A 20,066-nucleotide genomic window follows, 5' to 3' on the forward strand; every position below is an offset into this window, starting at 1 on the left:
CGCTTCCCTTCTTCTCTTCCCCGAGGTTCGGAGGCAGAACCACTCTTCCTCCCAAAAGAGTGTACTCCTTCTCTAGCTTCAGTTTAGTTCAGCTCAGTTCAATCCGACACGCTACCCTGATAGTTCTCTTTTACAGGATGATGAAAAGATGCAGATGCAGATGCAGGTGGGGAAGAGGTAGGTATGACCGTCGATGTCTTGAGATTTCTTAATCCTTTTTTGAACATTTCCTTTCCTTTCCCTAGCCATAACAGAGAGACGTACGTAACCCGACCATTAGAAACCCCTCGGAGAAAGAAAGAATAGAAACCAAAACACCCCTCTACTTCCTCATGGAAGACGCCCGTCGCTTGCGGAGCTCGTCCTTCTTGGCCTTCTCCTCGTGGACGCGGGTGGCGAGGAGCTTGGCGTAGTCGTTGCTGTATATCCGTTAGTTCCCACCTCCGATGCTTGTGCCAATATTTCCGGGAAGACTTACGCAGCCTCGCGAGCAGCCTCAGAGCGGCGGCGCTTGAGAGCAATCCTGTGACGCTTGCGCTGGAGACGCTGGGGAGTAACCAGACGCTGGATCTTGGGGGCCTTGGTGTAGTCCTTCTTGCCCTCCTTGGTGACAGTGCGGCGGATGACGAACTTGCGGACGTCGTCCTTCTTGTCAAGACCGAAGAAGCTGCGGATCTTGGTGGCGCGCTTGGGGCCGAGACGCTTGGGAACGACGGTGTCGGTGAGACCGGGGAGCTCACCCTCACCCTGCTTGACAATGCTGAGGGCGAGGACGGCAAGGTCCAGACCGGTGATGGCACCACGGACGGACTTGCGCTTGCGCTCACCCGTGCGGCGGGGGCGGTAGCAGCTGTGGCCGTCGGCGAGGAGGAGACGGGTACGGGTGGGGAGGAGAACTGTAGGGAAGGTGTGAGTTTCTCTGTCTGGGCGTGTAGTCGGCTTGTTTTGGGCGGCGATTCGTTACATACCACCCTGCTTCATGGGGAAACCTGCGAACCAAATATGTTAGCATTAGATTCCATCGTCGACCCCGACAACAATTTCCACGCATGACATGTGCAATGATCCGGTATCGCATCCATATTCCACATTCAAAAGCCGAGGTTGTTGCCGAGTACCGAAAATCGAGATAGTCCAGTCGTACCTTGCTTGTCGTTACCACCAGTGATCTTGAAGAGGTAACCCTTGAATTCGTCACCGAGAGAGTCGCCGGGAATCTAATAACCAGAAAGATGCCGCAATCAGCCACCAATTCTCATTTCATTCATCGTGCGTGTTCATGTTCCTTTTGTGCGTTCTTCGCGGAGGACGGATTTGTGCTTTGCTTCGGGGATGGATTGGACTCGACTGACTTCGGTGCCCATGCGCTTCTCCATGAAAGGGCGAAGCTTGCGCTCATCGTCGATTTCGACGATCTTCTGCGACCCATTGGCCGGGTAGGAAATGTTGAGCTTCATCTTGACGTTGATGCGCGGTCAAGACGGAGGGCGCGGGATTGTCGACGGTCGAAGTGGTGCGTTCGGTCGTTCAAGCGAAAGACAAGTGTGGATTTTTGTGTCTATTTCCTTTTGGTGTAGCGAGAATTCGGTCTGTGGGTGGCTGACTCAGCGACTAGCCCAGAAGGGCTAGCGCCTCGGTAGGGCTCTTAGTCACGGCGGTAGACACCTGACCCTTCAGGCGGTCGAAAAACTATATTCAGTCAGGCATCGATTCGATTCGTCTAACTGGAATCGATCTTGGGAGGAGTTGTTCTAGTCAAGTTCTGCATGTTCTACATTGCAGTAGAGCATAGATTACTACGAACTGGTCTTCTAGACTTGCCCAGCAGAAGTTCCTAACACAGTTTCCAGCTCTTGCGCAGCGTACGTAGTCTGGGTGACGCAATCCACCAGAGTTCCTCCAGTCTCCGGTCTCCAGACGGAGAAAGTCCATGATAGTTACCGTTAGCCTTACAACTGACAGGACCTCTCCCCTTTTCCTCTCTCTTTTCTCCTCCTGCCCCTGAGACATGTATATATCCACTTCTTCTTGCTATCGTTAGAGTATTCTATCGCTCGCTTCTCTTTAATCGCTCTTTTCTTCTTCTCCCTCGCCTTGCTGCTTCTCATAAACTCCGCCCGCCAGTTCTCACGCGACACTGGATACCCACCCCGGGCCATCTCCGGCTCTCGACTACTCAGCGTCCTTTCAACTTTTCTCCCCAAAACCCGACTTCCCGGAATCACCTGGCCCCAAACTTCGGCTTTTGCTCCGTCGCCTGATATCAAATTGGTGATTCGAGATTCAAAATTGCAGGACAAAGAACGCTCGCCGATCCCTGTTACTTCACTTTCTAGGCGCCGAGCCTGGCTATCGCGGAATTCGGGATAGCCGTTTCTTCCTATACAGCTTTGTCTCTGGAAGACACGCCCGAAAATGAGGCTTGCTAGCAAGTTTCACATAGTCTGTGCCTTTGCGGTGTTCAGCATTCTGCTTTCAGCCTTGTTCCTCGGTTCCCAGCATTTCTACTACCGCAAGGTCGGCGCGGCGGACCAGCCAACTGTGGAGTTCCAGGCACCGGCCTCACCTGACCGCAGGCTAGTTGTGTTTGGTGATACCTGGAGCGATAATAATGCCAAAGAGATCCAGGGTGGGAAAGTCTGGACCGACTGGCTTTGCTCTTCTGTAAGTCATGACTCCAGCCGGGTGAATCGGACCTACCAAGTCATAGCTAATTGGACGACATTTTAGTTCTCGTGTCATCACGAGAACCTTGCGCAAACTGCCAAGTCTCTGAAGGGGACCTATATTGGGTCTGTCGTTGATAATGAGGAGCTTGCGGGCACCTTTCTCAACTTGTACAAGTCCCCGTTGTCTGACTTCAAGGCCCAGGTCAAACAGTGGGTGGGCACTGAGACAAAGGCTATTCAGCAGCTCGACGAGGCGGTGATCCATGATCGCCGCAATCGCACCATCGTGGTAGTCTCTTTTGGGGTCTGGGACTTGTGGAATATGATAGAGAAGGACTACGAGACAGCCACCAAGTCTGTTGATCACATCGTTGAGGTCATCATGGAACAATTGGAAGTACTGTCTCAGAATTGGGGCAACGACGACCTCAAAATCATCCTGACACTGGTTCCCGATGTGACCTTCCTTCCCGCCTTCCGCCCACACGGGGATCAGAATGTTTCCACCTACAAAGAGACAGTCAAGCTTGTTTCTCACTGGAACAGCAAACTACGAGGCGCAGCGGAGCAATGGGGGAGGGGGGCCATTTATCTTTTCGATACAGAGTCGTTTGTCACCGATCTTATCCGAGATCGCCAGCTTTTTGTTGCGGGTGTTGAAGAATCCAACGGGCTGGGAAAGAACCAAGACCCCGGCTGGGAGAATGTTGAGGACGCCTGTGTGGAAAGCAGTCAACAGTGGGTGGTGACATCAGAGAACAAGCGCTGCGACCATCCGGACAAGTACCTTTTCTGGTAAGGCTGAAGCATTATTAGTGTCCTTTGTGCTTCGGGAAGCTCAACTAACATGGATGGTAGGAATGATATGCATCTTGGCCCTTCTGCACACCGATTGATGGGCACAGAAGTGTACCATGGAATCGAGGAGATGTGGCTCCGGTAGCCCAGAATGCAGATCGTTTAATGAAAGGCTAGTGTTTCTCAAATTGTACATGGACCGATCACGTCGAAATCCGATCCATGGGAAGGGTACAACTACAAGCACGTTCCTGCAGAGAGCTAGGTAAAGATAACGGCCGGTTCCCGAGACGACTCAGAAGCGAGCGAACGGACAAGGACGGAGAGCTGCGTCTCCGGCTGGCTGGCTCGCTCAGCCGCTCAGACGCCGGTTCCAATCGCTGCTACTAGTGGGTAGTAAGTCTTAGACACCGTGTTCACCCAGAAAGTTGGAAGTAGACACCAGAATGACGACCAGCGGCAAGGGTGGACGGCGAGACGCGGGCTTGACAGGGTAGTATGCTTCCAGAAGCGAGCGAGAGGCCTGAGAAAGGGGTCAAAGGAAGAAAGAAACGTGGTTGTTGTAACGCGATGATGAAAGCAGTAGTTGTCGGTGGATCGGAATGGGCTGAGGCCGGTAGGAATGCAAACTTCAACTTCCACCAGAACAGAATTTCAAATTTCGAAGATCGCATCTGGTAAAATCAATGCGAAATCTGGCAAAAGCCGGGGCCTCCATGACTCTCCTTAGGGCGGGTGGGGTGGGATCTGCCTGGAGTTCTTTGTTCTCTTATTCTTTGCTTTTTTCTTTGTCTTTCGGAGATCTGTTGGTGATGGCGTGGATGGTGGTTGGCGGAGGCATAATGGGCAGCACGAGTGGCCGCTTGGAACGGCGCTACTACTCGGTAGCAATCACTGGCTGAGCGTCACACCAGGACCGAAGCTATTCTGTGCTGGTGTGCCGCCATTGGGTGGTAACCCCCTGCAGCGCCGCATGCGGGAAGAACAAAGAACTGCCCCAGGGAACAATAATCGCACTTCCTATCTAGCCTACTATCCCACGATCCTTCCAGCCTGTTTGGGCACTGCTACCCTGCCTACAGAGTTGCCCTCAGTCAGTTCTTGGTCCATTCGGTTCCTGGCCCATCTGGCCCATCTTCATGCCAGTTTGCAGACAATCAAAATGTTTCATTCCCTGTTTGGAGGGCGACTGCCAGAGTGGAACGCCAGAGACAAAGAAGCAACAAGCAGGGTCAGCGCGAGGCTAAAGAGGCTAACTCCAGGCAAGGTCGGCCTTTAAGAGAACAAAGGACTTGAGAATCCAATCCCAGTTTAGGAGGCACAAAAAGGAAATCGCGAATCAGATTAATGGTCTGGTCATTTTATTATTTTTATCTTATTTACTATTGTGGCCATTCAAGCACGAGGCTGCAGTCATCGCCCAAGGCCTTATACATATCGGCTTTCTTTCTTCTTTCTTCTCCTCCCTCCTCTTGCTGCTTGTTCCTTTCTTTCTGACTTCCTTGCCCCATCGTTTCTTTCATCACTCTGCTCTGTCTCGTGCATTCGCCTCCGCCTCTCTGCTCACTGGCTTTTGTATTAATTAAATGTCTTACGATCGAGTTCTCCCAAAGCCTCCTGCTTTGCATCATGATTCTTCTCTATCAAGACCGACCAGCAACCTTCTCGAACACAAGATAATGAACAACGATTCAACCATGGCTGACCATCGACCTCCCTCGTACCGCTACTCTGAGAGCTTGCCAAAGGTCGATCTCTTGTCTCTTCATCGCTCTAGGGTTAGCGTGGACAAGGGTTCACCCGGTCCCTCAGCTGCCCTCGAAGCTCCCAAGCCAGGATCAGCCCTTCCCACAAGAACCATTCCAATGAGAGAACGGCCATCTATTGCAGCAGATCGCTCGGCATCTTCCAGTCCGGTGAAGTCAACAGCTCAGGGTCCAAGAGATTCTGTCACCCAGTTCTGTCTCTGCCAGCCAGATCCTAAAATCCCTCGACCTCGCAATGGTATGTCAATAATCATCTCTTCCAGCGTCACACAATAAAACAGATGCAAGCAGCTGCTAACTATCGTTCACTACAGCTTTCATTCTCTATCGTCAGCACTACCAAGGAGCAGTGGTAGCTCAGAACCCGGGCTTGGCTAACCCGGACATCTCCAAAATCATTGGCGAGCAATGGAGAAAGCTTCCGCAGGCGACCAAGGACGAATGGAAGGCTCTAGCAGAAGTAAGTCATTCTGACAAGGCTCTAATCCCGCGCTGTTGCTCAAGCCGCTAACGTGGTATCAGGAAGAGAAAGCACGGCATCAGCAACAGTACCCCGAGTACCGATACCAACCCCGTCGATATGGTCGCGATGGGACTGCAAGAAGTTTGAGCTCGGGGCTGGGACATAATCCCCCAGGTTCTACCATCTGCAACAGGTGTGGAGGCCGGATCATGAACCCACCCGCATCCCCAGACGCTGGATTTTCTGGCGGCTCTGTGAGCAGCGGAAGGTCTTCATATGCGGAACAAGGTTCCGGTCGAAACTACAGTGTGGACCAAGGACCAAGAGGCATGAAACATGGAAGCCAAGGCCATCCAGAGCACCGTCTCTCCCGAGCACGTCAATGGGAAGAGAGCGGGTCAATGTCTCCGGACTCAAAGCGACGCCGAACAAACCCCAACCCCCATGTGCCATTCAGGGCGGAGTTCCACCGCGACAAGAGCCCGCCAAACTCACCATACTCGGTACAGCCTGGTGCCGGTCGCACAGAGAGCATGAGCGGCCCTCGGAGCCTCGGCCACGGTCATGCAATGCAAGCCCCTCGGGGTCTTCGTCCAGTAAAGGAGCACCCACAACCGGATCCCAGCCTGACTCTCCCACCGCTGAAAACCCAACCCTCGCTATCGGCAGGCATGACACCCATCACTCCATTCGCGCAGGACGGCTTCCATAAGGATAAAGGATCAGCTGTGATGAGTATTCCATTTCTGAACAAGATCAAGCTGCTGGCGAAGATATCACCTCAGCTCCCATTGTCTTTCCGCGACGGCGACTCCAGGCGTCGCGGCCCCGTCATCGCTGTCGATGGACAAGATACAGCATTGGTGAAGAATGTTACCGAATACCTCAGCAATGCCTTGTCAAAGGAAGGCAAATTCCAGGTCCGCGTCTTTGATGGCCCGGAGATCTCAGAGCCAAAGCAAAAACGCGAAGGCAGCACCGAGCCCGGGGAGATGTGCGACAAGCAGGTTGAGTACTGGGGCTGCATCTCCAAATGGCATCAGGTCTCTGAAAAGGTCAAAAGTTTTGTCAAGTCAGAACCACCACGCCGTTCCATAGACCCCGGATCAGGTGAAGAAGGGTCCCCTCGTATCTCGCCAAAAACCGCCAATCCCGACAAGGCCACTGCTGAAGCAAACATAAGCTCCCCGCCCGCCTCTAGTGATAATGGGTCAGAGGCTGCATCGTCTCCTCCCGAGACTGCGTCAACCCCCAATCCCACCTCCAACTCCCTCCGGGTAGCTATAGTTCCGCGGTATCAGCTTACAACAGCCGACGCATATGCATGCATGGCCCCCATATCTGACCATTACAACGTCGCCGACCATTGGCAGTGGATGGCATCTCTGTGGCGCGGGGCCGTGGGCCCTGACATCACAGTATACGTCCGCGAATGCGACGTACAGGAGCTGAGGCAGGTTGGAAACCCCGTCGAGATCCGTCTGCAGGACGCGAAGACGGTTGTCGTGCGGAGAGCCTCAAACGCCCCGGGCCCGAAGGAGCTAGAAGAGAAGGTTCTAAAGCGGTTAGGTTTTGAGATTGAAGATTACCTTACGCAGTAATTGTAGCTTTTGTTATTCCCGAATGTTTCATTCTCATTGTCGGTCGGTTTAGCATAATGGTGGGACAACTGGGAGGTTATCTGTTTGTGACCTGCACTTACTTGGGGTGGACTATTGGACGTTTTCTGGATTCATTTGCGGAATGGATGGTGTTTGTTGGTTTAGTAGTTATTTCAGAGTAATAAAAGTGCTCTAATTGGTTTCTCAAGGTCTTCTTACTCTATACGCAAATGCACAATAGTACACTTATATATAGTTCATATCGCCTTGTATCAATGCAAGTGGATACAGGTCTTCCTGGAAAGGATCCAGATGATTCGCGAAGCTGCACAAGCAATATATTGTGTTTTAAGTTCAATGTTTCAGGCTTTCTAACATTACAGTCCTTACCGCTGTTGGTAACATGTGTTGATTTAGAGACAGACTTGATCAATACCAAGCAAATATGGCAAGGTCTATTCACCTCTACCAGCAGCTAACACTACTGCGTACGCTTTTGCTGCAGAACTCTGAGGAGCCCTGTCCGTCCCGCTCCAGATGCAATGCCCATCGGTCAGCAGTTCTATCTTAGACACCCAATCCCATAACTGTGCTTCTCTGATCTGCACGTACATCAACATAGGTAATACCGGAGTACTGGTAAGCGTGCTGAAAACCTGCTCGGATGGATATGGCAGCTTTGTCGTACCCAGGATACCTGGCTTGGGGCCGGACATCTCAATGCGTGCGATTCAAGTGGGTTGTTCGTTAGGGGCCGAAGGCTGAGGTTCTGGCCTGGACAGCAGCGCAGTTACGGGCTTCAGCCTCTGGCTTATGGCAACAATAACTATGGCAGGCCAGTAATGCCAGCATCATATATACCGTACAATATTTCCTGAAAACGATGAGGATAGCCTTTTTGCTGACTACCTAGTGATAAAGTTGATGGAGCTGGAGAGAGTTGAGGCTCTTCTGTTGACATGAACAGAGGCAGACGCAAGGGATATAAACGGTCCGGGTCCGCAGGGAGCCGCTGTCAGCCTGTCATAACCCCATCTTTAAACTACCCCAGAGCATGAGCACCATTTGTACCTGGTTTTAGGGCCAACGCAATAATGAGAGAGGCACCTAGAGTGGACGATGGGCTAGGCTACCCTGCAGAGTTGATTTTGAAAAATGCCAAGAACCTCATGGCAGCTGCGATGAGAGGCACGTGACAAAAAGACCCACTCTTTCGTATCAGGGAAAGCGTAGGCGGCAGTTCCATGAAAAATAGCCCCAGGAACATATCAAGCCTTAATCTCTCCCCTCTCTTCACCTATCTATTCTTATTTATAATGCAGAGATACGGGCCCGAGGGCTCATTTAGACATGGGACTAGGACATAGTCAGGAGAAAGTGTGCTCTGGCTTCCCACTTCTTGTCTCAGATGAATATTTTTATCCTCAGGTGTGTTACTGTCTTCATTCACTCAGATCCAAACGAGCCAGATCATTGCAACCAGGCCATGTAAAATCTTTCCGAGGCTATGGACTCACTTCTTTATGAAGGGAAGTAACACAGCTCCTAGTGAGCCTTTTCAAGGACCCTTCTCCATAATGGTTCCTCCACACTTCATGGAGTCATCGTCTCCGCCCAACACTTCTGCGGATAGTGTTGGCGTGAAGTTCACATCTGCAACTTCATCCACTCCCGAGTCTTTGATAGGTACTCCGAAGACCGAGATGGCGCTTTTGCTCGAGAACTTGGACTCGTTTATTGCTGTGGGTGTTTTAGAGCAGGGTGATCCTGGATTTCCTGCTGCCGAACTCGCTACCTTGGAAAAGCACAAATGGATACGAACCACCGTTCACGAAGGCCAACACGACCTCCAAACTCGCTATGTTCGTGTCTATGTTTTGCCTGATGATGTTGGGCGGAAGTTTATACCGCGCTCCAGCGCCCCACTTAGAAGAGCGCTGAAAGCCGTCATGTTGAGAGTGGATCCTTCGGCTAAGGCTTGGACTGGGGAAGGACGATCTGGTGAAAAGATAGTGGACCTCTCTTCTGTGAGTGCCGATGACGAGTCTCTATGGTATATCTTCAATACTCTTCAGGATCCCAGCCCTGATGTGGAGACGATCCGGGACCCATATGCCAAGCAAGCCATGCAGGATATACTATCAATCTCCGCTCTTGACCAGGCCGACGATGAGGAAGGCCAGATGTATACCGGCGTTCTTGGACTCAAAACATCACTATATCCTTACCAGCGACGTTCTGCTGCTACCATGATCCAGCGAGAAGTACAACCTCATCAGATGTTGGATCCGCGCCTTCAGTCATGTACAAGTCCAACTGGCCGGGAATACTACTACGACAGGGAGAAAGGCAAGATCGTGCGGGAGAGAACACTGTATTCGGAGGCTTGTGGGGGAATACTTGCGGAAACCATGGGTTGCGGCAAGACTTTGATTTCTCTGACTGTGATTCTAGCTACCCGTGGCCACTTTCCGCAGATACCTCTCGAACATCAATCTATACGGATTCCCAAGAGACCTCGAACCGGTAGCCTTCTGGACATGGCGGCGGCGACCGCAGGTCGGTTGTCTTTACCCTGGAAAGCCCATTTTGATCATTTTAGCCAAACGGGAGAAGTTTACGATCGGTGTATCAAGGCTTGCGAGGCCAACCGTGGCTCATATATCATTCGTCCGCCTGCAGGGAGATACTCTGGTCGCACGCCTGTGGAATACCCTCGCCTCCATCTTTGCTCTGGGACTCTAATCATCGTACCACCTAATCTGCTCGACCATTGGGTGAGCGAAATTGCCACACATACTGAGGGTCTGAAGGTTCTCACGTTGCGGAGCGGCGCAGACCTGACGCCGCCTCCTGAGGATCTCTTCCCCTATGACATTGTCCTTTACTCGAGAACTCGATTTGAGAAAGAGGCGGAGGACTCTAGCGAAAAGGGCCGAAACCAGCCTTCCCCGTTGACAAAGCTTCATTGGCTTAGGGTTATTGTTGATGAAGGACACAACGTCGCCGGCCACGGACACAAGACGACCATGTCGCATCTTCTCGATCAGATTCGCGTGGAGAGACGTTGGGTCGTGTCTGGTACTCCGTCTAACGGACTGTATGGGGTTGAAGTCAGTCTGGCTTCCCAGGAAACACACACGACCGATACAGATTTGACCGAGGCAACCACTGCTGTGCTTCGCGGAAGGAAGAAGACTGGAAAGGGTGTGGATAGCGAACTAAAGGATATTGACAAGCTGCGTCTAATCGTCGTTCACTTCTTGGGTCTCAAGCCCTGGTCTAATTCGAGGAGTGACGACCCTGCTGACTGGACAACGTACATGAAGCCCGTGGGACCAGACGGGAGGCGGCGAAAGGCGCCATCTCTTCGCGCAACCTTACAAGGCCTGGTTGTGCGCCATCAGTTGGACGTCATTCACCGTGAAATTCCTCTGCCCCGGCTGCATAATAAGGTGGTCCATCTTGAGCCGACATTCTACGATAAACTGAGTCTGAACTTGTTCATCTTCATTCTTGCCGTTAACGCGGTCACATCGGAGCGACAAGACATAGATTATATGTTCCATCAACGCAATAGAAAGCATCTTGGCCGCGTCATCAGCAATTTGCGACAAGCTGGGTTTTGGTGGGCAGGAACCGACTTCGAGTTACAAGCAACGGTCGAAGTCGCTACTAATTACCTTGAGAAGAACCGGAACACAATGACCGAAGCCGACATCGCACTACTCACACAAGGAGTAAAGATAGCTCGAACAGCGCTTGATTCTGGCAGCTGGAATGGCTTCAAGAACATGCATGAACTGGGGGTCTTTGTCGCCGGTTTTCCGTCGGAGGCCCGAGGCTTTTGGGCATTAGATCCCGTTCAATTCCAGCGCGAGCCTCTCTTGCTTGGGATATCACAAGCTCGTCTCGCCCAGCAGTTTGTAACGAAGCATCTCCGAGCGTCCGATCCAGCTGAAGGATTATCAGGCGCTGGCATCAAGATCCGAAGGGAATTGTCTCGACGCGAAGGATTTGACGCCTCCACTGCTGCCCCCCAAAAAACCACACCAGAGAGTCCGGTGAAGCGCAAAGCGAAAGAGACCTTCCTGAAGGGTCTATACGCGGAGTTGCCATCTGACTCGCCGCTCACACAAACCAAGCTAATCGCCACTGCGTCAGCCAAACTAACGTATCTGCTGGACCAGGTTCAAGAGCACCAGAAGGCTGAGAAAATCATCATCTTTTACGACAACAACAACTCTGCATACTGGATCGCCGAAGGCCTCGAACTCTTGGGGATCGACTTCCGGATTTACGCCAACACCTTGAAGCCATCGCTTCGTGAGGAATATCTAACCCTGTTCCGCGAATCAGAACAAGTTCGTGTGCTTCTCATGGATCTCCGCCAGGCCTCGCATGGTCTGCACATCGCACACGCCTCGCGAGTCTATATAGTCAATCCTATATGGCAGCCAAACGTCGAGTCCCAGGCCATCAAGCGTGCCCATCGCATTGGACAAACCCGTCCAGTATTTGTCGAAACCCTCGTCCTCCGCGACACCCTCGAGGATAAGATCCTCCAGCGCCGAAAAGCCATGGCTGAGACCGAGATTCAAAGTGATCTTCTCGACGATTATACCATGAGCTCGATCATCCAGCAGGAGCCTTTCATTCCCATGCCCTGCTGCGAAGACTACACGTCCCTTGCTTTCCTCCGCCACCCCGCCGGTTTCTTCGACAGACACCGTTTACCAATCCCAGATAGCGCCGAACTAGTTCCGGGTCCGGCGACGGAAGCGGAAGTGGAAGTCGAAAAATACAAGCTCCCCATAACGCCGGTGAAGCGCAGGCACAGTACCACCAAAACTTCACCTGGCAATAAGGGTGTTGCAATTCTGGAACCGGATATTCTGTCACCCTCGTCAAAGAGACGGCGGACGTCACCACGTCCACAGTTTCTCGATCCGAATGGGATAATCATGGAATCGCCGAGTCCGGGAAGGAGCATTTCTCCTGCCTACGTTACCTTGTTCAACTTGACTCCGAGTCCGTAGTCTAGATTGGGCATGTTGTACCTGATTTGGTGATGTGCTGTTAGTATCTATCCGTTTCATTTTTTCGGATACCCTAAGATCAATGAACGATGTATTTTCTGGGCTTATTCATCTTTGAGGCTCATGTAGTTAGGGGTTTTGAAGTATTATAGTCTGGCTCGCCCTTCAAATCTGCCGGGCAAGCGCCTCATAATCAACCATCTGAAAGCCCCCTGTCCTCCTCTGGACCTCGGGATAGTGTCAAACTTACCTAATCCGGAAGCCCACCTTTATCACATGACATCACACTTATCCACAATCCCCACAATTCCAAGTACCATCATTCTTCTTCCCAGGATCTGTCAGAGTAGATGCTTGGTACCTTCGCAGATACCTTGGCTCCTGAGCGAAAGAGGAAAAGAGAGGACAATGCCAACGTCCATAATCGGCCTCTCGGGCCCCTCCTCCAGCGGGAAAACAACCCTCGCCCGCCTCCTGCAGCGCATCTTCTCCAACCAGCCACAAGACCAACCACAAACAGGGAAACAGATATCGACGTTCATAATCCACGAAGATGACTTCTATCAACCTGACGACAGGTATGTCCTGTCACCTTACCCGCCGCCCCTCTTATCTTTCTGATTTTATGAACGAGATGACACACCCATTCCCCTTCTCGGACAAGGATTCCGCTAAGAGAAACACCCCAGGATCCCCTACACCACGACCAAATCCGGCGAGCGCATCCAAGACTGGGACTGCCTGGGCGCCCTGGACATCAACTTCCTGACCGCGGCGCTCCGCTACGTGCACGAGCACGGCCACCTCCCGCCCCGCCTGCGCTCAAAGGAGGATCTGAATGATGTTTCGCCGGGGTCAGGGGTTGAGGATACCCTGGTCGACGAGTTGAGGAAGACCGTCTCGGCGCGGATGCATAAGATCCTGTCCTCGTCGACAACGGGGGAGGAAAAATTGACGCTAGCGCTGCTGGAGGGCTTCCTACTCTATGCGCCACCCGAGAAGGAGAAAGGGGGGTGCGGGCATGGGCTCCGTGGGGTCCACGATCAGATCGACCTGCCGATGTTTCTGGCTGCGCCGTATGGCCTGGTGAAGGAGAGGAGGGAGAAGAGGAGCGGGTATGTGACTATTGGGCCTGCGCCGACGACGGAGTTGCCGCAGCGGTCGTCATCCGCTTTGGAGGCAGAGGAGGGAGGGGTGGATTTGGAGGCAGAGGATGATCGGCCGCCGCAGAATTTCTGGACGGATCCGCCGGGTTATGTGGATGACGTTGTCTGGCCGCGGTATGTGAGGGACCATGCGTGGCTGTTGCTCCCTGAGGATGGCGGAGCAGACTTGTCTACTGAGGACGAGGACGATTTGATCAAAAGAGCCGGGCAGGGCGTGAAGCTGAGGACGGATGCTGGCGTTACTGTTGCTCCTGGTCAAGGAGACCTTCCGATGGCGGACCTGCTAAAGTGGGCTGTTGAAGAGGTTTTGAAACACGTAGGACAAAGCACAGAGCTCTGAATATAGTGATTTGATGCTTTGTGCCTCGACCTACTTATGCTTAAACATTATATCGATGCAACAGTTAGAACAACATCTAAACAGGTCCCGTCCAACCAAGCCAATAATCGACTCTGTCCCTGAAAGAGACTAGAGTCTTTGTGTGCTCCTCAGCTTCCGCCTCAGCTTCCGCCTCAGTCTCCACCTCAAATCTCTGCTCATCCTGCTCTTCGTCGTTCACGAGCACCTCAGCCTCTTCGATATGCTCATCACTGGCCACAAGATTGTCCATATCCAGCGTGTTCAGATCGGGTGATGGATCTTGGTCGCTAGCATCTTCTCCCTCGTCCTCAGATAATGTCTCCCAAGGATAGACTAACGATATCTGCTTTGTCTGCTCGGGAATTTGCCGAGATGTCTGCATCCAGGACAAGGAATCCCCCAAACTGAGATTGGAGAGCGCGAAAAAACCAGATCGTAAGAAAGCAAGGCAAAGTAAACCTATCAGGAGTTGTTTCAAGGAGTAGCCTAGGTCCGGGCTAAGCTGACTTCTGATTGATTGTCCGATATGGGATAGACCTGCTAATGGACCTTGTTGCGACGGGTCACTTTCCGATTCCTCACTCGAATCATCAGAGACTAGTCCAAAGTCCTCATTTCTTCGAGCGATTTCGTCGTCATTATCACAAGTAACTTGTGTGGCCTCAACTCCAGAACTCAAGTACGTCGGCTCGTTAAGCACCTCCAATAACTCATATCGCAGGGTGTGCTGGTTGAGCTGATGAGATGTTGAGGAAGCCGGGTATATACGTGGAGACCAATACGCCGCCCTTCGGCCGGGAAACTCCAGTGCCCATCTCAAATAGATCTTGTCGATATCTTTTAATGAGCAGATCACCCGGATACGGGAGACTCCAATCTTCGTCCCCTTGCGGGCGTTGATACAGATCGTCTTCATATCTCCTTTCTGGGAAGTCACGTCACAATAGAAGAAACCGCTTGGGCCACCATCCACATGCAGAGGAACGATGCAGGTCTCGCTCCATAGACAGCGATTAGATAGCTTTATGGAGCACGCAGCATGACATCTCATTTGTATAAATGATTGCTCACTCTGGCCACTTGCGGCTGCGGTACTGACTATGTTGTGAGAAATGATCTCCTGTTCCACAGTAAAGTCACTGATCTCGCCGCAGGATTTCCTGCTGCATCGGCGAAGGGGAATCACGAGATTACCGGTATTTGCAAACTCCGCGATGAGGCAATTTTCCACGATAGTTGCTCTATTGACATTCGTGGTCCGGATTTCCAGGCCGTGGCGAGCAGGCATGAGGAACAGGAGGACTCCAATCCTGTCGCCCCGTGTCCTAGGAATTCCTGGGATGACCAAATCGCTCCATTCGTGATCCTTTGGTTTTCGTATAGAGAGGGCTGCTGTTATGGTGACTTTGAATGTTGCTGGATGTACTCGCTCAGAATTTCTGAGGATAACCAATCCATTCACAATATCGACCTCTGGTTCATTGGAGAGTTTGGGCTGTTCGACGTGATAACTCCCCTGATCGTGGTGGAACTTCTCGAGATTTCCTGGTATATAGCGCAATTTCGTCTCGCCACGGATGGCACTAGACCTGGCGCTCATCCGCTCAAAAGCAGCTCCCAGCTGTTTGGTTGGAGAAGGTGACGACAGGTGGCCATCGGAACGTTCGGTGGCAGTTGTCGCATCAATGGGTATCTGGAAACGGACCCGAGTTTCCTTGATTGATTTGGCCTTGGGGCTATCGGCCGTGGGTGGGCGCTCTCCTAGGGCACCTCTATTTGTAAGATGGAATCCCACCGCGGTGTTAGCGAATCTTGTCACTGCCAGACTCTCCGAGGATTCTGGATGGACGTTTGAAGCTGGCTTAGGAATGAAACTGGGGTTCGCATCCTGGTCGCCTTTGGAGAGAGACTTTTCTGGCGACTTCAACTTTCCCTTGACTGACGCTCCGGCAATGGTGGATTTATTGGGGCTCCTGGGGCTGGCGTTTTCATTGGCAATGATCAAGCCTGGTATTTTCGTTGGTCCTGACTTTCTTGGGCTTGGTTTCTTTGGGCTCCTGGGAGATGCTATTTCTCTGCGAGTGAGATCGGGGGAGTCCAATAGCGAGCTTTCCGTAGCCCTATCACCTGGACTTGCTGGTTCGACCCGACTCACTTGTCGAACTTTGCGGTTGCTGATATCCTTCAGTACTCCGCTGCCCGCGTTTTCCATCTCGGATCCAGAGTCCGGGAGCTCAGCGTCAGCGGCGCTTCTCTTTCGCGACCTGGTGAAGCTCTCGGCGTCGGAGTCGAGTGAAGTAGACCGAGGTCTCGCAGTTGGAATGAAAGCTATAGAGCTTTCCAGTGTATCCCCAGGATCATGGGTCTTCAAGTCGTTTTGGGTGCTTTCGCTAGCCGCAGGTACCTTGTCGTTTCCCCCGAATGTCGGTTCAGATTTTGGTACGTGAGTTGGAGAATCATCAAACAGCTCAACATCACGCCTTACGTCGCGCGCGAGAGGAGAGAATCCAAACAGAGGGCTTTCCGGGGCGTCTGTGTCGTCCTGATTATTCGTATCATCTTCGGTCTGCGGCAGGCGTTCTAGAAAGGATTCTTCAAAGGTTATGCCTCGTCGGCATAAACTCAATAGCTGTAGCTGCGTGTTGGGAACACATTTGACCTAGGTCGAACCACGTTCAGTATGGGGATGCGGTGCAAAGAAGAACGTAAAGTATTTACCTCGAGGGAAATTCTGGTATTTGATACTTCTTCATATTCTCCGCTCCATGTGCAACGTATCTCCAGATTGTCGTACTCGGGCACAGCGACGGATGGCTGACTGCGATTTCTCTGATATGTGGTCATGGCCATGGTTTATGAACGTGGATTCGATGGGTATAATATGTAACGAAAACCTCCAAGGGGAATAAAGAATGGAAAGAGATGAGAGGGGTGTTTGTTTATGGCTGAAAGTAATGCAGAGCAAGTGTTGAGCAGGCTACTTGCTTAATCCCCTCAAAACAGAAAGAGCCAACACCTACACTGTGGACCGTCAGAGCTTGCCTCTCCCCTGGCAACAACCATTCACACTGAGCATCTTAATAGTCAAGAAGGGCTCGAGTCAGCAAGAAAACCAGTCCATTGCTTTCTAGTAGCAAATAACACTGTAGCAATAAGGATATGTACAAGGAATTGAATGATTACCTTTTCCCATAAAACCCAGTAAAATAGAAGCAAACCGATAAAGAAACAAGCATCCAGCCCTGTTGATTGCACGGTTCCCCTTTTATTCCCACTGGCGCCGTGTATCCCGTAAAGCACATTTGCTACCGTAGAAGCAAAGAAACCCATGACACCCCATCCAGCAGTCTATTTGAAAAAACACAAGGGAGCAAAACGGAAAAGCCAGTGTAAACGCGATAACAATAAGGCAATGACGAGAATCAGGAGGAGCAGTTGCTCCTCAAGCCAGGATCCTCACCGAGGTGTTCCATTCGCTGAGCCTGGGTGCTCAAACCCTGTGTGACCTGGCGCGACGCCATATCGTTCAGCCTCGCTTGTTCCGAGGGGTTGAGAAGGAAGTATAGGTGTGGCTTGCGGCGACTGTTCATAATAACTTCGTGTTGTGCCATTCGTGGCCTGGGGATAATTGCGACTCTGTTGCAAAGGTGGAAGAACTGCATTACTGGCGGAATACTGGGGTCGAGGTGGATAGGCGGCTTGCATCATCGCTCGAGCCGAATCTGGTGTCTGCCCAAAAATATATGGCCAGTCAGCGCCTAGTACGAAATAAGCGGGCTGGAAGAGTTCATACAGGTGTACCCGGTGGATTCACCATCCCCAGCGATTGCATTGTTGCCTGTTGACTGGTCCGACTTTGAGCGGCAGGATCCTGCATCTGAGGCACCTGAGCAGACGGGGGGATCCCGTACGACATCTGAACAAAGAGTAAGTACATTACTGCCACTTCTCCCCACCCTTGGAACCGCTCTCGCTCTTGGGTTCGAGATGATCCTCATTGGCAGGCCACCAATAATTCTGAGGTTGACGAACCGCATAATCAGGAACACCAGCGTGTCCTGATGGGTATCCCATCATAGGCGCCGGATAGCCGCCTGATTGGCCATACATGGCCGCAGTCTGGGGGTATGCCTCCATCTGACGCATGCGCCCGTCTGCATCGTACATGCCTCTAGTGCCATAGTCCACTGATGTGCGCTGGCGCTTTACGGGCGCGTAGTATCCACCATAGTCCCGACTCGCGGACTGGTATGGGGGCGCAGGATAGCCACTTCCAGGGATCTGCATCGACGCTCGTTCAGGAGACCGCGGAGGGATACTCTGGGCATAATCTTCTGGCCGTGGTGCTGACCTCTTTCTACACAAATCTGTTAGCGCAACTCACAAATCAAGCCATTTGCCATCTTCCACTCACATTAACGTTCGTGGCTCCTTGCGAATCCTGAGCTTCACCCCTTGGTCTGCGAAAGATCTGGAAAGAAAGGTTGATTCGGCCATTCCCGGGAAGCTCTTTGGCGGCGAGACTTCGCTGCGTTAGCCCAGGTAATTTTACGACCTTGACTTGAAACTTACCAGTAAATCGCTCCGAAATGATGGACTTCAGAAATACAACATCTGTCCTAATCAGGCAAATGCCCTATTAGCTCTTGCTCTCCCTTCGCTGTTTAACGCAGAAGACAACCGGGGCTTAAGCTCGACTCACTTTCGCATTTCAAAGAGCGAGAACTTCAACCGAAACTCTCCTTCAATCTTGATGGACAAGTCGCCCCACACGAAGAACCCGCCGTCTAGATCGAAGTCAGTCCGTCACCTTTCGCCTGCTGCGGGATCGCATCCTTACCTGTGTTGTCCACATCCTTCAACCGGTGCAGCGACGAAACCAATGTCCCAGTCATCGCAGTCGACGGTGGAACGGGAGCTGGCGCATCTTCCTGAGCATCGTAAAGGCTGCAGGACATGAAGAAATAGGGGCTCTGCAGATAATGCCTGACGGCGCAATGCGGTCAATCAACAGCTCGCTCGCAGCAAGCAAAGAGATCCTGTCACTCACTGGGCCAAATAGGTCCCTTCCTCCCTCACCCGAATCTGTACAATGGGCGGCGGGTCAACAGGCTTGCGCTCTGCAGAGTAGCACCGGGCCCCAGATTAGCTCTTGCTGTTGTTTAAATGCGCGCAACCGCGCTTGAGAACGTTCTCGCGTACCTTTCTCCTTCCCACCGGCCACGCGCGCCCGATTCGGGTTTTGGCGGACTATCAGTTCGAAGTCATCACTGCAGGCAAAGGTTGTCAGTGCTAGCCATTCCAGAAAACCGAGCAAGGCTATCAACGCTCTGTTTGACGCTGAAGACGCACCTAGTAGAAGGGCGGGGAAGGGAGGGATCCGGGTAGTTCGCCGCACTCATCAAGGCGAGCTCTATGAGAAGGATTGGCGAGAGAGCCAAAGGTTCGGGATAGCGGGATACCCGTCAGTAAGAGAACCGTGAACCAGAACTGAAGTGAACCGAGGCTCAGTTGGAGAGGGTAGGTAGTAGGATGAAGAGTAAGACAAAGATAGGGTCGGCGCAGGATCGCAGAAGAGTGGAAGAGAAAGAAGGGAAGCGAATCTCTGGGACCCAACAGAAGAGCTCGGTCGTCAAGCTGTCGAAACGATGCTGGTAGTGGGGGAGGGAAATTGTTGTGAAGATGGCACAACGGTAGTATGACTGCCGGGACCAAAGGCCAGCCCAGGCGGAAAGCAACAGCTCGAGTGGAGCAACGATAAAAAATTGCAGAGTGCAGCGGCCGGAACAAGAGAGTGTTTGGTGAAGGTTGAGATACCGGAGGTAGATGTACCGCAAGCGGGCGGTTGGTGGTGTCGTCAGAACGCAAGCGGCACTTTGCACAGACTGACCCGAAGATGCAGGCACTCAGAGGCTCCGGTTCCAACCAAACTTTAAGGTGCAAGAATTATTTCACCACCACTTTTAATGTTCGGCTTCAGCTTCGCGCTACCTTCGTACTCGTCCTCCTCTGCCTTTTTTTGATTTTCCTGCTGGTCCCTTTTGGGATTTTGTCTGCTTTTATTTTCCTTCTTCCTCGTGATTAAGTAACTTTTTTTTCTTTCTCTTTGTTACTTGCAAGGAAGGGCACTTTGTCACGTAGCAGGCCTTTGCGATTTTTCCAGAGGCTAAGAAGGAGCGACAAAATCGTCACTGGAGTATCCC

At 52.0% G+C, this 20,066-nt stretch overlaps 7 protein-coding genes across 7 annotated transcripts; 4 read left to right on the forward strand and 3 right to left on the reverse strand.

The window, feature by feature from the left end:
- Nucleotides 1-322: 322 nt before the first annotated feature.
- DSM5745_04663 (40S ribosomal protein eS6) lies at nucleotides 323-1,457 on the reverse strand (the record flags this gene model as incomplete). Its single annotated transcript, XM_026746679.1, has 5 exons — nucleotides 323-419; nucleotides 479-896; nucleotides 969-989; nucleotides 1,145-1,217; nucleotides 1,353-1,457. 5 exons carry the CDS (start codon nucleotides 1,455-1,457, stop codon nucleotides 323-325), a joined length of 714 nt encoding a protein of 237 aa, XP_026604159.1.
- A 958-nt stretch (nucleotides 1,458-2,415) lies between these two features.
- On the forward strand, nucleotides 2,416-3,468 carry DSM5745_04664 (uncharacterized protein; the record flags this gene model as incomplete). The annotated part of the gene is made up of 2 exons (XM_026746680.1): nucleotides 2,416-2,664; nucleotides 2,731-3,468. The coding sequence occupies 2 exons, from the start codon at nucleotides 2,416-2,418 to the stop codon at nucleotides 3,466-3,468; spliced, it is 987 nt and encodes a 328-aa protein (XP_026604160.1).
- Nucleotides 3,469-5,164: 1,696 nt separating this feature from the next.
- On the forward strand, nucleotides 5,165-7,297 carry DSM5745_04665 (putative HMG box transcriptional regulator; the record flags this gene model as incomplete). The annotated part of the gene is made up of 3 exons (XM_026746681.1): nucleotides 5,165-5,471; nucleotides 5,548-5,693; nucleotides 5,756-7,297. 3 exons carry the CDS (start codon nucleotides 5,165-5,167, stop codon nucleotides 7,295-7,297), a joined length of 1,995 nt encoding a protein of 664 aa, XP_026604161.1.
- A 1,577-nt stretch (nucleotides 7,298-8,874) lies between these two features.
- DSM5745_04666 (DEAD/DEAH box helicase) lies at nucleotides 8,875-12,336 on the forward strand (the record flags this gene model as incomplete). Its single annotated transcript, XM_026746682.1, has 1 exon — nucleotides 8,875-12,336. One exon carries the CDS (start codon nucleotides 8,875-8,877, stop codon nucleotides 12,334-12,336), a length of 3,462 nt encoding a protein of 1,153 aa, XP_026604162.1.
- Nucleotides 12,337-12,744: 408 nt separating this feature from the next.
- On the forward strand, nucleotides 12,745-13,842 carry DSM5745_04667 (ribosylnicotinamide kinase; the record flags this gene model as incomplete). Its single annotated transcript, XM_026746683.1, has 2 exons — nucleotides 12,745-12,914; nucleotides 13,026-13,842. The coding sequence occupies 2 exons, from the start codon at nucleotides 12,745-12,747 to the stop codon at nucleotides 13,840-13,842; spliced, it is 987 nt and encodes a 328-aa protein (XP_026604163.1).
- A 76-nt stretch (nucleotides 13,843-13,918) lies between these two features.
- Nucleotides 13,919-16,713, reverse strand: DSM5745_04668 (uncharacterized protein; the record flags this gene model as incomplete). The annotated part of the gene is made up of 2 exons (XM_026746684.1): nucleotides 13,919-16,522; nucleotides 16,582-16,713. The coding sequence occupies 2 exons, from the start codon at nucleotides 16,711-16,713 to the stop codon at nucleotides 13,919-13,921; spliced, it is 2,736 nt and encodes a 911-aa protein (XP_026604164.1).
- A 1,086-nt stretch (nucleotides 16,714-17,799) lies between these two features.
- vosA lies at nucleotides 17,800-18,821 on the reverse strand (the record flags this gene model as incomplete). The annotated part of the gene is made up of 5 exons (XM_026746685.1): nucleotides 17,800-18,220; nucleotides 18,278-18,386; nucleotides 18,436-18,482; nucleotides 18,566-18,650; nucleotides 18,704-18,821. 5 exons carry the CDS (start codon nucleotides 18,819-18,821, stop codon nucleotides 17,800-17,802), a joined length of 780 nt encoding a protein of 259 aa, XP_026604165.1.
- Between the last annotated feature and the right edge of the window lie 1,245 nt (nucleotides 18,822-20,066).

Source organism: Aspergillus mulundensis (genome assembly GCF_003369625.1).
Source record: "Aspergillus mulundensis strain DSM 5745 chromosome Unknown scaffold_4, whole genome shotgun sequence".
In the NCBI taxonomy this organism is placed as follows: domain Eukaryota; kingdom Fungi; phylum Ascomycota; class Eurotiomycetes; order Eurotiales; family Aspergillaceae; genus Aspergillus; species Aspergillus mulundensis.